This window comes from Cottoperca gobio, chromosome 18 (genome assembly GCF_900634415.1).
Source record: "Cottoperca gobio chromosome 18, fCotGob3.1, whole genome shotgun sequence".
Classification (NCBI taxonomy): domain Eukaryota; kingdom Metazoa; phylum Chordata; class Actinopteri; order Perciformes; family Bovichtidae; genus Cottoperca; species Cottoperca gobio.
The window spans coordinates 8,427,839-8,443,440 of record NC_041372.1 but is presented as its reverse complement, the minus strand read 5'-3'; the positions used below and the strand labels follow the sequence as shown (position 1 = coordinate 8,443,440).

Below are 15,602 nucleotides of genomic sequence, written 5' to 3'. Positions count from 1 at the left end.
TTCACATTCTTTAAGCAAAGAAATGGAGGTGAATAAAGGGTTGTTCCCTAATTTGCCCCTCTCCTCTTCTAAGTGACCCAGCACTGATTCAATAACCCTTTCTGTAGCACAAGCATTAGCTGCAACATAAAAAGACCCGCTGAGTCGATAAGTAATTTCCTCCGTGACTGTTAAAATAACCCTCATCACACCCCCGGGGCTGATGGGCCCACTGGACTAGAGTCCCTACAGAGGCTCCCTGTGGAATACCAAGAGAGTGAATGCTCATCCTAGAGTCATCTGACTATGCTTCAGTTTTCTTTGCCCAGAGGTATTCCACAGCTGGCAGGAGGCATCTGTTCAATAGCAGAGTAGAATGTATTTCAGCTATGTCCTGCTGTTTTTGGATCAGCTGACGTGTTCATGCAGATGCCTGCCTCCTTCCGGCTTCATGTTACCCTGTTTAGCCAGTGTACAACAAAATTAACTCTTCATTGTGTTTATTGATTGTGCTCTGTGGTTTTTATTCTTAATGGAACTGTTCCAACATTTTACAGCATGTCTATCCCACTGGGTTCTGTGGCCTTGTTATTTTCGTAATGTTTTTGCAGCCACGTATCCTATGAATTATGTTGCACATGTAAGATCCTGCGCCTCATGATTAATGTCCAATCTCAACACAGTTGATGTCACACAGTTGAGTGTGGCCTCTATGAATCATCACCAACATCTTCAATTTATTAAGATCAGATGTTGTCTCTATTGCCTGCTGTTTTTGACTGATGTTTTCCCTAGTTAAACAATCAGAGATTTGTGTCTAGATAGTAAAGTTCCATTTTTGAAACTCTCACGAGATGGCTAAGGTTATGCTTTGACCTCGGGTGGTTAAAGTTAGCATAGGTCATCTGGCAGCGAATTGAGGGTTACCTTCTGATTGGGACGTGTCCCAATCAGAGCTTTGTAGGCTGGACTCAAAATGGGGACATCATCTTCCTACATAGCTAGCAATCTACGTAAGTACATTAACATAAAATAGTATTCTGTGATTGCAAAAGATAAAGATAACATAGAACTTCAATAAAAAGCATGTAAAGAAAATGTAGGACAGTTGTGGGAGAGCAAGGGAGACCATAACTTACAACCCCCACTCCGTGGTTTCTGTTCAGTTCTTCATCTCAGAACAAGCATCCAACAGTCTGTTTGAGGTAGCACCTGTCACTGTTCTCCCATAAAAGACCAGACAGCAATTTTTCAGCTGTCAGAGGATGTTTGATAAAAACAGTTACAATTTCAACTTCATATTCCTCCAATTTGGTCAGGGTGGGACTTTTTAATCACCCTCACATAGAATATCCATAGTGTGTGTTATATGTTGATTACTCACAATATCTAATTAATGGATTCTCTGTTAGCAAAATCATGATCTTTTTTCAGGGTTTTTTTCTTTAAAATGGAACGTAACCGGCTGCCACCTATAAATGAACAACCTCCAGTTCTGCAATAACTCTCAGGGGCCCTATTCATTTTCGTACACCCCTCCCCCATTCCCTCCATTCACCTCCAGAATCCTCCACTAACCCCTTTATCATTCTCCATGCCCTGTACGCCCACTCTTCCATCCATAAAAATCTGTTACCTCATTCTGTCAGCCCACATGAACACGGTCACTTAGGAGACAATTTCCAATCATCTGTTCGATCTATTACTCTAGCGATTTTAAAGCGATGCAAATGTGATATGGTGACAATCTAATTTAGCAGTGCTGGAGTCGTTTCAGGACGTTATAATCAGTGTAAACACCACCTCATTAGTGCAGTATGTTATTGAGCTATAATCAGTGACAGAGAACAGTAAATCCGCGGATCCGCCCACTTGTCAGTCAGGGAAATTCTCTCTCACAAGACTTTTTGGGGAATAGTTAATAGTTATGTGGTCATATACAAGGTTCGAAAGCTCCGTAAAAAGCTATTAAGTAGGAATTGAGTTTAAATAATTTTGTTGAAAATATATTAGTAAAGCTGTAAGTTTTTGTCTATGTCTTAAAACAAGTTACAGAGGATTCAAGACTAACTGCTGTAATCACAATAAAATCAAAGTCAAATGTGCCTCATGGATCCTTCCAATCTGTGAGGCATACAGAACCTTCTGTCTTTAGACCTTTGATTGAAGGAATAAAGCTCAAATGTAAGGGGTCAGTCTAAAAATAACAGTGCATAGCTATTTGTAAATACTATGAATGGCGGTTAGACTGAAAAGTATAAAAAAGCATTTAGTACTAAAAAGTCGGAGCAATACTAGCACTCCATCTCAGTAATCGACCTATAGAGCTACATGTTTTGACTGATGTTTTGGTCTTTTTATCAAAGTGAGTGATATGTGTTTGCACGTACAGTATATGTGTGTGACAAAAATATCAAGGTGTTTCACGATTAAACAGAATTAACTTCTTTCACCATGTCCAGTGGGGGCAGTTTAGTGTTAAAAAACACAAAACAATATTCTTGATGGTTGGTTTCCCCAAGTCTTAATGTACCCACACCAACACTGGCAATCATCAATCAAAAAGCCCACACCTTTTCGGCTTGTGAGCTACTTTTAAAATGACCAGGTCAAAATGATCTACCTGTATTAAACAATGCTAAATATATTTATTTATATATGTACTGAATATACTTTAAATATACAATATATGTTGGCGTCCCTTGCTACACTGCATGAACCCTTATGGCACAATACAATTGAATACATTTCTGGTCACTACCTTACGCTGATGACTTGCACTGAATAGAGTCAGCTAGGTTTGCATAATCCGGACAGTAACTGCAGGTAGCCAGCCTCAAATAGGCTTCCAAATGATCATCAGTCATGGTGGATCGGTACTTGGACTTGATAATCTTCATGTGGGAAAAGGCTGACTCGCATAAATAAGTAGAGCCAAATAATGCAGTCAAGGAGGGACCACATTTCCTCATGTTTGGGTACTTTCCCTCTGTGAGTAAGTTCCAAAACTGTCCATGAGCCCTGGACTTTAGCTGAATGTTAGCCTGTCAGCATCTCATCCTCCACTGCAGATGAGTTCAGGTGAAACAGTCTGGCAATTTTTGATGGTTAAAATGGGTAGCACATAAATGTAGAGTCTGACATATCATTTTCAATCTGCTCTGTGTAGCATGCACTGTCAGGTTGCGCACACGCCTTCCCTTGGGTCTCCAGCTCTGATGCGCTAGGTTTTGAAAGTTCCCAAAATCATCATTAAGTTGCTTGTATTCTGCATTTTTTTTGACAAGGAGAAACTCCCTATCCTCTCAAAATCTCTGCATGAATTTCCCCATACTAGAGGGGGAAGACGTTGTATTTATGTTTAACGGTGTGCGATCTGTACTTGCGATCTACCGGTCGGTGCCGATCGACCTTTTGGGCATCCCTGCTGTATAAGGTAGCATTTTGAAAAATGCGATCAGTGAACACACCATTTTTGGTGTCTACAGAAATTACCTTGTTAATGTGCAGTAGAGTCAATATCTGCCTTGTTATTTGTTTGTATGTATGACTTTGCAGCAGCTTCAAAGTAAAAAATAATGGACGTGTAAGGTATCAGGGAATTACTAAAGGCAAACCTCTGACCTAAGATTCAATATAATATACCAAAATATAATATAATTTTGGTCCAAAATTGAGCTGTCACCTTTTTACTCTTACTGTATTCAAAAATATAAAATGCCTTGTACTCCTGCAGAGGATGTTCTCTTCAACACCACAAAACATAGGAAAGCCGTGCTGAACAGATAATAACGACACTAAAAATATAAAAGAAATAAGTGGATTTTGGATTCAACACCATAGATGGAAAAATATTGAAGCTGTATGCCATCTTTGTTATTATACCGGCCTTACAGTAATGCTACCATGACAACTGAAGTCACTCACGTGTACCGACGAAGGTGTCAAAAGTGGGTGACATCTCTCGAGAAAGAAAATAAATAAGGGAACCTTGCTTTACAATTTTGAGTTACGAAAAGATGCACTTTAACTGAAAATCTAAAGAGGACATTAGTCACCACTGTTCGTTATCAATACATGTCCATTACCTTTGCATGTCAAGATGCAAACGCAGGAAAAATACAAAAGGACGCCAAAACATTAGTTATAGCTGCCAAAGGCCCATTATCACACGGATAGAATATCTAATCTATTTGTTGATTAGGGATGTCCCAATACCAGCAATCTAGTAGTTAATATAAATACCAGAGAAATTCCAAGATTCTCAATACACGGTAAAAAATAAAAACACGTTAAACGGCGATTTGTTTTTCACAAAGTAGCATTATCAGGGAAAAAATAGGATGCATTTATATTATTATTAATACAGTTTCTATTGTACCCGGGACGACGGGAAGCCATTAGTCTCGACACCCACTTAGATACCGTAGAAAAACGAGTACTGTCCCGTTTTTTACAATTTTGGCAACACTTGGTACCGAAGTGTCAGTTCTCCAGACATCTCTTATCTCGATGCAAGTGTCAGTACCATTATGATGTGTGGAAGAGAAAGTGATTAATCCAATGTAAAGTATCAAATTAGTTCAATATAAAAAAGGCATTCAAAAACAACTATCTCAATAGCAAAAGTAACTTAAAAGTGACTTCTTTTGACGGGACACTTATTATGTATATTTCTTTAAACCTGTTACAGTGGGACATAAATATAGCTCGAGAGAAACACATAACAAGCAGGAGCTCAAAATATCTTCAAGGGCACAAGTGACAGTGGTGCCAACAACATTCCTACGACATCGGTTGATAACATAAAAGACTTCACACATACAGAGCCACCAGCAAATCTTTAAATTTCCACTCCATGTGACTTTTGTTTACCGGGCTGGTCGTTATGGCTGTTGCCACGACAGGACTGTTTACATCCTATCAGGTTTCACTGCCCCCCCTTGCCATGGCTGGAATGCTAATGACTTAGAGGAGACTAAATAATCACTAGGCCTAAATAAAGAAACTCTAACTGATCAAACGCAGTCCTCTCCTCTACTGGAATGTAACGCCATTTTTATATGATAATAATACAAAGATTAGTGGTGAACAACATGAGCATATTAGCACTTAGAATAAGACATCATATGGATTGTATGCTAAATAGGTAGCATGGCAACATGTATCAAATGTGTAATGTGTAATGTAACTCAGATGAATTATAATGTTGTTATGTGTCTGCTGGATGTGTAAATAGGCAACTGGTTGCCAACATGTTAGCCAAAACAACATTGTAGGTGAAAAGTGTCCAAATAAAATCTGTTTTTGAAGCTTTGGGAAATAACAACTGCAACAACCTAACTGTGCAAGACAATGTTTCAAATTCTGCAATTGAAGTTGACAGCTAAAGTTGTTTTATTGCTGAACCTGTGCACTTGGTCTCTTGAAAGGTATACCAATGCTGTTGTTTATCCATGCTCTTCAACAGTGTAAAAATATTTAAAGATCTTTTCATGGCAAACATTTTGACTTGTCATACAAGGAAAAGCACATGTGTAAATAATAAAATTAACAATGGCACCTTTCCATTTAAGTAGCTCAGTAAAATGCATTCATGTTAGAACTAAATGCAGCCATCATGAATAATAATATTTACACTTAGTATTTGTCCTGCTTTGATAAGCCAAAATTATTGAGTAGACTTAACTTTTTAATGTTAGAGTTTGACCAATTTATGTATTTATTATTATTTGGATTAAATTAAGTTGCAGAAGGATGACAAATGACTTTATATTGTAGTGTCCTGAGATAGGCTTGTAGGGGAGCCCCAAGCAGGTGTTTTACATTGTCTTCAACAATGTATTCCCACACTTTCATCAAAATATACCATACAGAAAACAATGTTGTCCGTATTGTGCCGAGTATGGGTGTGGATGGGTGTTGTGAATGATGTTATGAGATCTGTCTCTTACCTGATTGCAGGTGCTGATGTCCACTCCCCCTTTCAGATATTCCAAAACCTTGTCAACGTTCCCTGCTCTCGCCGCTCGCAGGAAACTGGTGTTACTGTCAGACTGGAAGAGACACAGGAAAAATATATTTTAAAAATAAGCTACATAATGTCTAAACCACATTTAGTCATTAGCTGTCAATGACGAATGGTAATTACATAATTTAGCCTCTTTGGCTGAATCAGTCTCAAGAGAAAATAAACTCTGTTTATACAAATTATTTTAAGGATTACCACTGATGCCCAAAATGTGTTGGTTTTTGACACGGTTGACCAAAACATTTTATTAAACAAGCTTGAGAGCTGGGTAGGTCTGTCTGACACTGTACTCAAGTGGTCCAGACTATCTTCAACACTTAATTTATTTTTCTCTTGGAGATTTCAGCTCTAGTAAATATGACATCAAATTTCAAATCAAATTTATTTATATAGCCCAATATCACAAATTACAAATTTGTCTATGGCTTTACAGACTGTACAGGATACGACTCCCTCTGTCCTTGCACCGTATATGGAAAAACGCCCTAAAAGAACCCAACAATTAAAGGGGGACAATGGAAGAAACCTCAGAGAGAGCAACTGAGGACGGATCCCTCTCCAAGGACAGACAGACGTGCAATAGATGTTGTGTGTACAGGATAAACAACAAAGTAAAAATACAACATCTATGACATGCTCCTTTGGGTCCCCCAATAATCCGTTCGTGGACGTCTTCTGTTAAATCTGTATATGCTTCCACTTGACTCTATCCCCTACAAACATTAAGATCAGGTATCATAGCTATGCAGATGATACACTGCTCTAAATTTCACTGTGCTCTAATAACACAATTATGATCTTAGTAATGTGTGTCTGATTCTTAAAAACATAAATGTCTTTATCATCAGCAAATTAAATTCCTGTAATGCCCAGATACAGGTGACTCAAAATGCAGCTGTCTCTTCATTTACTTTGAAAAAGAAAATGCTCAAACATCTCCACTGGGTACCAACATTTACTTTTAAGGTTTTACTTCTGGTCTAAAAGCTACCCAGACTATATTTGACGTTTCATGGCTGTTATTGGTAAACATGGGTGTGAACGATGCCGGATTTCAAATACTTAATACTTAAGAAGGAAATACACTCAATACATTTGTTGTAGCTCAAAGATACACACAAGGCTTTTTAGTGAGTGACACTAAATGTAGACATCATTTTTGTTTGTTTACAAGAGAACACCACAGGGCTAGGGCTCCTGTAACTGCATTTTGTTGTACTGGTAGTTGCTGAGTGATATGACAATGAAGTTGAATATAATCTAACGTATTCATGCTGTTTGTAACTTGTCACTCTATAAGGTAGTTTCAATTGCTTTTGTATTAGATTGTGCTCTAACAAAAATTGAATTATATATACATGCATGCTTGTACAATTAAAATGTTTTAATTTTCTCTGAAGAGCTAAAGTCTAAATTGGCATTGAGCAGAATCTCACAATAAATCATATGAACAATAATTGCAGCCGTGATTAGACAAGTTTTCTTAGTGCACAATAATGTGAATGTCCAAGGTTTGGGAAGGATATGTCCCCTGTTTGTTTTTGGAAGCTGAGTGAGCTTCAGTTGGAAACAGACCAAGACTGTAAGGATGCAGAATGATTCAGCATTTTCCTCTTGGTGCCTTCACTAAAGCTAACTCTTGGCTCACATACAGCTTGTTCAAAGCTCCCAGCTCTCTTCTCGTCCTGCGGAAAAACACTGTGTGACGCTTACTTTTACTGCATTCAAACTGCGTTACTCCTTCCAATGGGAGGTCAGAGGTCAGATTCAGAAATACTGTATCAGGATGGTGGGGACTCACAGTTTTGCTCATGGATACTTCAGTAGATGTTCTGCTCTTTTTTACCTGAGGAATGGTCTGTCATTGTTTAAAAGTCACAGTTTGACTTCAAGTTGCATTAGCAAGCCCGTTCAGTGTTGACAGTTATTAGAGTAGGAGTTTGGTGTGTCCTTTCCTTCATCACAGTCTGTCACTCGGTCACCGACAGCATCACCCTGACCACATTGTCCCATAAAGAATGCAGAGATGAAAAATGCTGCCCTGATGGTGTACGGTGACACTGCAGCATTGATCTTTACTTCACACAAACACAAATAGTCCTGGTCTAATGTTTCTGGCTGACCTGCAGTCGGCTGCTGTCTGGCTGCTGCAGGGAACTGCATTGCATCAGACTCACGATGACTAGAGCTTTCTGCAACCCTGCCACAATCACCAGAAAGGATCATACTAATGTTTCTCCATGTGCACATAACAAAAGTTTCATACAGCTTCTAATTCATGCCAATACACTGCAAAAGGACTTGCAGGGACTTAAAGTATTTTTTGATAGATGGTGCAGTTGTATACATGCAGTTGTAGATGCAGGCTGTCTGAAGGGCATGGGCGGAAGAAGAAAAAAAGGACATCAGCTATATGCAGAGGGGAACCAGCACACAGAAGGTGTTCTAGCAGATATGTCACTGGAAGGGCATGTGATCCTGTTTTATAAACCATAGGGGCATCCAAGAGGCCACTTTTGGTGCATTTTGGAGTCCACCAGTGAATAGATGGACTGTACCCAAGCACGGAAATACTTTTTCATTGAGCATCATACATGTTCTTACAGGGTCAGCATTGTTTGCTAGTAGCATTGCACAAAGCAGCCATTACCCACAATCAAGCCTGTCTGATAATATCCTCACATTCCCTCCAGAGCTGCAGAGCCACATTATGCAAGACCTTGCCCTAATCATCGTTCCGCAACTGGCGGGTTGCTATAGTGACACTTAGACCAACAGGACTCTCCTACAAGTGGGGCGTTTGAATGGAAAACACTTAACATTGGAGAAAAAGAGGAGAATTGTGGCAGCTAGCTTCCTACATAAATGGTTTCATAACTGCTGGTTATAAGGAGGTTAGTCAGTTTGTCACTCTCGTTGATGGGAAAATGTTTTTGAATGTGCTGTGCATATCAGAAGAAAACACTTTAACAGGTAACATGAAGGTCATGTGTGGGGTGAGTCTGCAATAAATAGGAACAAACCAGTGTTTATTTCGTTAAAGAACTATGACTAAATATGTTCGTCAACAACCTTTATTTTTCATGACTAAGATGAGACGATGATGAGCACCAACGTCTTTAAACACTAACTGTGACCATATCAACATGCAATATTGTTGACGGAAAAAACAAGACGGAAATGTAGAAATGAGGTTGACTAAATATAATAAAAACTAACAAGGACATTTGACACTTGACTAAGACTAAATCAAAGAAATGGCTGACAAAATTAACACAGACATAAATGACTATAAAAAACCTTAGTGAGGCATGAAGGTCATTGCTGTTTAGCTTCTTTCACCACAGTTAAACAAGTATATTTTATATGTAATCGTATCATAGGCTACGTGTACTATCTGTAACAATCTTTTCCTGCTTACGTTTCAGCTCGTGTTTAGACACGTTACTTCATGACTTAATCAAACCTGCCAAGCATAACAAAGCTCCTCCTCCATCACATTACATCAAACATTCATTTACAAAGTCACTGTCTTTTATATGTGAAGCGCGAGGAGCTTTATCAATAATGCAAACCAATCCCCAACACCCTTACAAACACTCAGTGTCCAGGTTCGGAGCGTACTTGCCCCTCCCAGTTACCACGGAGACAAGCACTGCCCTCTCTGGAGGTAACCATGACAACAAGGCTCTGTCTGTCAGCAGAAGTAAGCACATGAAACATGAAGGGCATTGCTTCCTTTAGAACTGTCTATCAGCACAGCCGTACGCCATGGAATCAGCGTATCATTCACGTAAGTTACATACATTTAGGTGCGTGTTTGAGTGTTTGCAGACAATTACAGCAGAAAAGAAAAACAAATATACACACAAACACACACACACACTCACACAAACACTGCTCTGGTGTTAACACATTAATTATCTTTAGTGATGGCTTCTCACTTGCGAAGGCCTTAATCTTAACATCTACCACCCAGTGGCACTCATCCCCATTCTGATGAAGGGCTTTAAATAAACTGCTTCTCCATCAGCCAGCCTGGACCCTCACTAGTTTGCATACAGAGCCAACAGATCCACAGAGGATCAGCCCCCTCTTGTTCACACTGTACACCCACGACTGCAACACTCGACATGAAGAGAGCTCTGTTGTGAAGTTTAAAGACAGCACTACCGTCATGAGCCGGATTAGAAAAACAACAATGAGAATTCATATCCGGAGTTTTTCGACTATCTATCTATCAGAGTGGTGATCAGAGAACAACCTTGAGCTGTCAGCAAAACCAAGGAGATGATCGTTGATTTTAGGAAAAAGGAAGTGAAGACACACACCTGTCTACATGTATAGAACTGCGGAAGAGCAAGTGAACAGTTTTAAGTCTCTGGGAATCAGCATCACGGAGAATCTGTCATCTCACATCCCCCCTGGTGAAAACAGTTCAGAAACGGCTGTGTTTCTTATAAGGGAATTTAAGAACGCTGAATTTCCATGCCAGGTTCTTGTCATGGTTTTCAAAGGACCAATAAAGCATTGTGACTGGAAACAAACTGGCATGGGATGTCCATGGCCCAGGACAGGAGGGCTCTGTAGGGGCTGATTAAAACCTCCCAAACATCATTGGTACTCATCTACTCAGATATTTACCTACTGCCGTCTGCCAAGCAATACAGAAGCATCCGCTGTCGTACCTCCAGACTACAGAGCAGCTTCTTTCCTCTGACTGTGAGACTCTTCAACTCATCCTCCATACTACATCATCTAAAATTATTTTATTTATATTTGTTCTTCTTGAGTAGCATTAAGACAATTTGCATTTTGTTGTGTATATCTCCATTAAGCAGTCATGATCTTTTTTAATTGACAAGAATTACCATGTGCAGCCATTACCAGCACACACGCTAAAACAAGCCAATTGTTAATAGTTTATTAAAACCTACATTAATATGTACTTAAAAGGACGAGCAAAGTGACCTTGACAACAAAGTGCATTACCATTAAACTGCCCAATATACCATTAACTAATACAATATATTTAAATCTAATTAGGAAGAGTTTAAAGAGGACACACACACACATAAATTGCACCTCTGCCCTTGTTTATTTGATTGAAGAAGCACATTCTATTCCTAGCTGTCCGGATGGAATAACAGTGTCTCTGTTTACGAGCAACTGCACTTCCCCCGTTGGTTTGTCTGTGTTTCTGATATTAAAAGCTCATTTGGGTTGCCTTGCAGACATTAGTCTATTAACAATCATCGTTTTGAAGTAACAACAGCACTTTAATCAATGCAACCAATAATCATAACTACCACAAAAATAATATATATATATATAAAATCACATACTACAGACCATTCATGCAGAGTATAAATACCCTGTTCTAATGTATTATCCTCAAGCTGACACAACTGGAACAAGATACAGAACATCCAACTTGCCTTTATTCACCATTATGATTAATGTCAGCTGATCGGCAAACAGCAGTACAGAGATTTGGAAGACAACTTAGAAATGGCCCAGCCAATCAGAGCTGTCCCTGTGGACCTTTTAGCATACAGTGCATCCATCACCTGGAATATCATTAGTTTGAGACAAATTTAGACATAAATGCATAAGGCTAGGGGAAGCATTTATCTAGTGGTTTTATACATCTACTATAAACCTTCTATGTAAATGCAGTACCTACTCCTTTCTCATTCAATATAATGTCTCTTTTCACATTTTTCTGACAGGGAACACATATTAAAAATCCATGATCAGAACTATTAAGTATAAAGTATAGGAGGATCAGGGTGAAAATGACAATTTTAACTTTACATTATGTCATAAGTCATTTAACAACTTGACTGTTGTTTAGCAAACTCTTCTTAATTGTGCAACAGCAGGTAAAGTGAGTATTTTCTATTATGAGATATAAAGGGCATAGAGACAACAACAGATGGTTTAAATGAATATGCAAACATATTTTATTTATAAATAAATTCCTTTATCTACTTCTACATGCTTGATTAACATAAAACTACAGCTGCAGGAGTTTTTTTATTATAATAATTTCCGACTAAATGTACTCATATTTGCTACAGCTCATAAGTAGGAGGATATGACTTTAAAAATGCACATGACTGTATGACTGCGGTATATCAGTATGGGGGGGTCAAGGGACATGGGTCAAGACGTAGAGCTCTCCAGAATAGACCATGTCTAAAAACAGGAGGTGGGTGGGATGAGGTTTACTATCATGATGATGCAGGCGATACCTATGCAGTTGTGAACTTGTGAACTGCCCTCGTTAAAATAAGCACTTAGTTAACTTTAGGGGACACTCATCTTCATTGCTACAATAATAACCATGTGGTTAAGGTTTGGGGACGCTCGTGGTCACCGTTTAAACAAAATAACATTGACTGACAGTTTGAAACAGTAAGTGGACAGCTGTCCCATGTTATTGTCCGATGCAGTGTTTTCATATTGGGCTGTTCAGGCTTGACACACAATGACTGATAACTGATGTCAAAATCAACATTTTAAATTGTGTCGCTTTTATAATGATTGGGCAGCTTCTTGGCTCTGATTGTGGTGCGTTGTATTTGTCCAATTTTGCAGCATTGGTCCCGATTGTCCCATCACTCCACCCAAAGAATCTTCATGTTATCATATTGTGTTCCTCATGCTTGGAAAAGCTAGCAAAACAGCAAAACGAAGGAGAACGACTTGCTGTGCTGCTTCAGTAAAACTACTGCCTGGTTCATATAATCCTTGGGAATCCTATTTCCCTTATTTTTTATGTATAGATCTTGTTTTTGCCTTTTAGCAATGCTAGCAGAGCAGCTCTACACCATTTCTAATTACATAGTCTAAATTGAAATATCTCCAAAAACATTTTAATGAAATTTGGTACAAACATTCCATGGTCTCCAGAGGATAAGGGCCTACAGACTTTAGTGATTCCCTGACATTTCATGTAGATTTATAATCTTGATTAGTGCCTTTTTTTGTTGTTGTTGATTTTAGCGCCTTGAGATTGCTTTTAGCTTTGAAAGGCGGTTTATAAATACAATTTATTATTATTATTATTATTATTATTATTATTATTATTATTATTATTATTATTATTATCGATTAGACAAATTTCACAAAAAAATTGTGAAACCCTAATCCTAAAACTAACAGTTTTGGGACTGATTTGGTGCTTATTGGGCTCATGAAGAAGTTAGCTCATATTTATGAAAACTGAAATCCAAGCATACCATGTTGTAACTTTGGGACCAGACGTTTATCTGTTTCAAGTAAAACAATTGTGATAATGGGAATTCCATCTCGCCAGTGATTCATATCCATAAGCGTAGTTTACCTCCGCCAAGGAGGTTATGACTTGAGAAATGGGACCATCCGAGGAGCATTTGAATGCACCATTAGCCTTGGCAGTGGTTCTGCACTCTACCAGTGCCATTCTAGTCACTGTAATTGTCCATTCACATGTTTATAGTAACTGTATTGAGAAAAGTTTAAAAATGTCATTTAGCGAGACAGTTTCACTGTTGTAATGAAGGTCAGCTCTATTTTCACACTGCTTTGCTGTTTGACTGACTTTTTCTCTTTGTGTTTCTCCTCTCATCCTCCCTTTCATCCTATCAGATAACAGAAGCTCAGCTGGAACCTGTGCTGACAGGGGTCACTGCAGACTGCAGTTCACCGCCTCCTCTTCCTACACACAGGCCAATTACAGCAGTCTGTGCCAATCGAGTTTCATCTGGTAAGATATACACTACAATTTATTTTGAGGTAATGTGTACAGGAAACCAAAGCAAGTCCACATTTCTTACTAGATCAGCGCAAGCCCTAAAAGCTTTAATTTACTATTGCATTTATGTCGATTTAAAATGTTGTACAAGTAGTTTTGTATGTTTTAGCTAATTAACTATGATTCCATGCTGAAATTGGCTAGAAGTGGGTAATTTACTCCCCTTAGCTGCTAAATGCTAAAAAAAACAAGATGAAAAAAACAAAACAACTAAAGCTCTTTAGAGCTGAGGGGAACTGCAGAGTTGGTAGTAGTAATAGTCATTTGACCTTTTCGTGCAGCTTGAAGTTGCTACTTTTGTCACTATTATGTTATATCAAATGGTAATGCAGCTTTGTAAAAGTTTTGACTATTTTGGAAACTCTCGCCATGTCCAAAATACATACTACAGTCTGATCCAAAGTGGGTTTTTTTAGTGTGCTTTCACTCTGGAAAAGTGACAACAACAAGTATACTAAAACCAAAAATCAACATATGTTGATATAAAACAAACACTTTTAGGGGATCTTGTGTACATGTACTGTAATTGTATTGTATGTCATGGTTATCCTCATACTATGCACTTAAATGGGACTAAAACCTACAATTTGAACTTAGTAAACAATGCTGTACATTATTTTACCAAGCCCATTAATGTGAAGGTTTAAAGCAAGTTTTTTTTACATTAGACTACTGCTAAATAGTTTAATATTCTTATTGTATAGCTTTGCAATTCAGGGAGTATCTAAAACAAGGCAGGTCAAAAACTGTCACAAAAATGTGAGTTTCTTTTAGAAACAAACAAAATACTGTCAGCCCACTGACAAATATATATATATTAATTTTCTCTGCAAAAAGCCACAAACTAAGACTCAGCACCAGACTAAATGAGCAATATATTTGTTCTTGTATTCCCAGTAGCAACGGCTTGCTTATATTGCTTTTCAAATTAGCCACAAGAGTCCACGTGCTGCTGTGCAGGGATATTTTAGGAGCATAAATGTCACACTGGCCTTTAAAAGGTGAGGAGAGGTAATAACTCTCCACCCCATACGACATACACACTAATGCACACACAAGTTCCTCAAACAACTTAAACCCTAAACCCCTAAATCATTTATCTGTTTATGTTAATACCTATTGCAAGGTACCCATCGGTATTGATTCTGAAGGCAGATCAATCCAAAAGCAGTTATGCTTTCATTGAAAACAGAAAATGTATCAGCTGCATGGAAGTTGAGTAGCTTGTCAGTGACACAAACACAGACAACAGTCTTGTCATGAAGATTAACACCAAAATAAAAGTAGCTGGGGATGTAAAAGCGAGAGCTGACACTTACTTCTAAGTGATTCAAAGGTTTTGGCTTCAAAAAGGTTAATCAAAACCTTTGTATCTGTAAAAAAATCTCCTAACAAGAGCACTTCAGGGTTGTCGCAGTTACCTACTGCACCTGTCAGTGTGGGTTCTTACCAGCATCAGTGAAGGCTGCACAGGAAAATGCTCCAAACAGTAGTAGTCTGGAAAAGCATTCTGGTCCAAGTTAGACTGGCTCCCGGCGGTCATCAGGCCCTTGTCCGAGCCACACACCTTACACATGGCCGCGTTACCCATGCTGCAAGGTTTACAAGTCTATCCCATCGGAACGTAAAGGAATCTAAGTGAGTGCATTTAATCACTTTGATAATCCACTCCCTGTCCCTGCTCCCTCTCCCCTCCCCCTAAAAACCTTAGTGACTACAATCCAGGGGGGACAACCCCCTCAGTCCCGGCAAAACCTCACTTCCCTTCGGCCTCAGCGGTGCTCCTGTCAC

The 15,602-nt window shown here is 38.7% G+C and overlaps 1 protein-coding gene across 1 annotated transcript in view; it reads right to left on the bottom strand.

Moving 5' to 3' along the window:
• Positions 1 to 15,402, bottom strand: part of ank2b (ankyrin 2b, neuronal) — an 82,779-nt gene extending 67,377 nt beyond the window's left edge. Inside the window, exons 1-2 of the mRNA XM_029454520.1 lie at positions 15,262 to 15,402; positions 5,934 to 6,035 (exon numbers count right to left, since the gene is read on the bottom strand). Coding sequence (XP_029310380.1) covers positions 5,934 to 6,035; positions 15,262 to 15,402 — 243 coding nt within the window. The remainder of the gene's footprint in view (positions 1 to 5,933; positions 6,036 to 15,261) is intronic.
• Between the last annotated feature and the right edge of the window lie 200 nt (positions 15,403 to 15,602).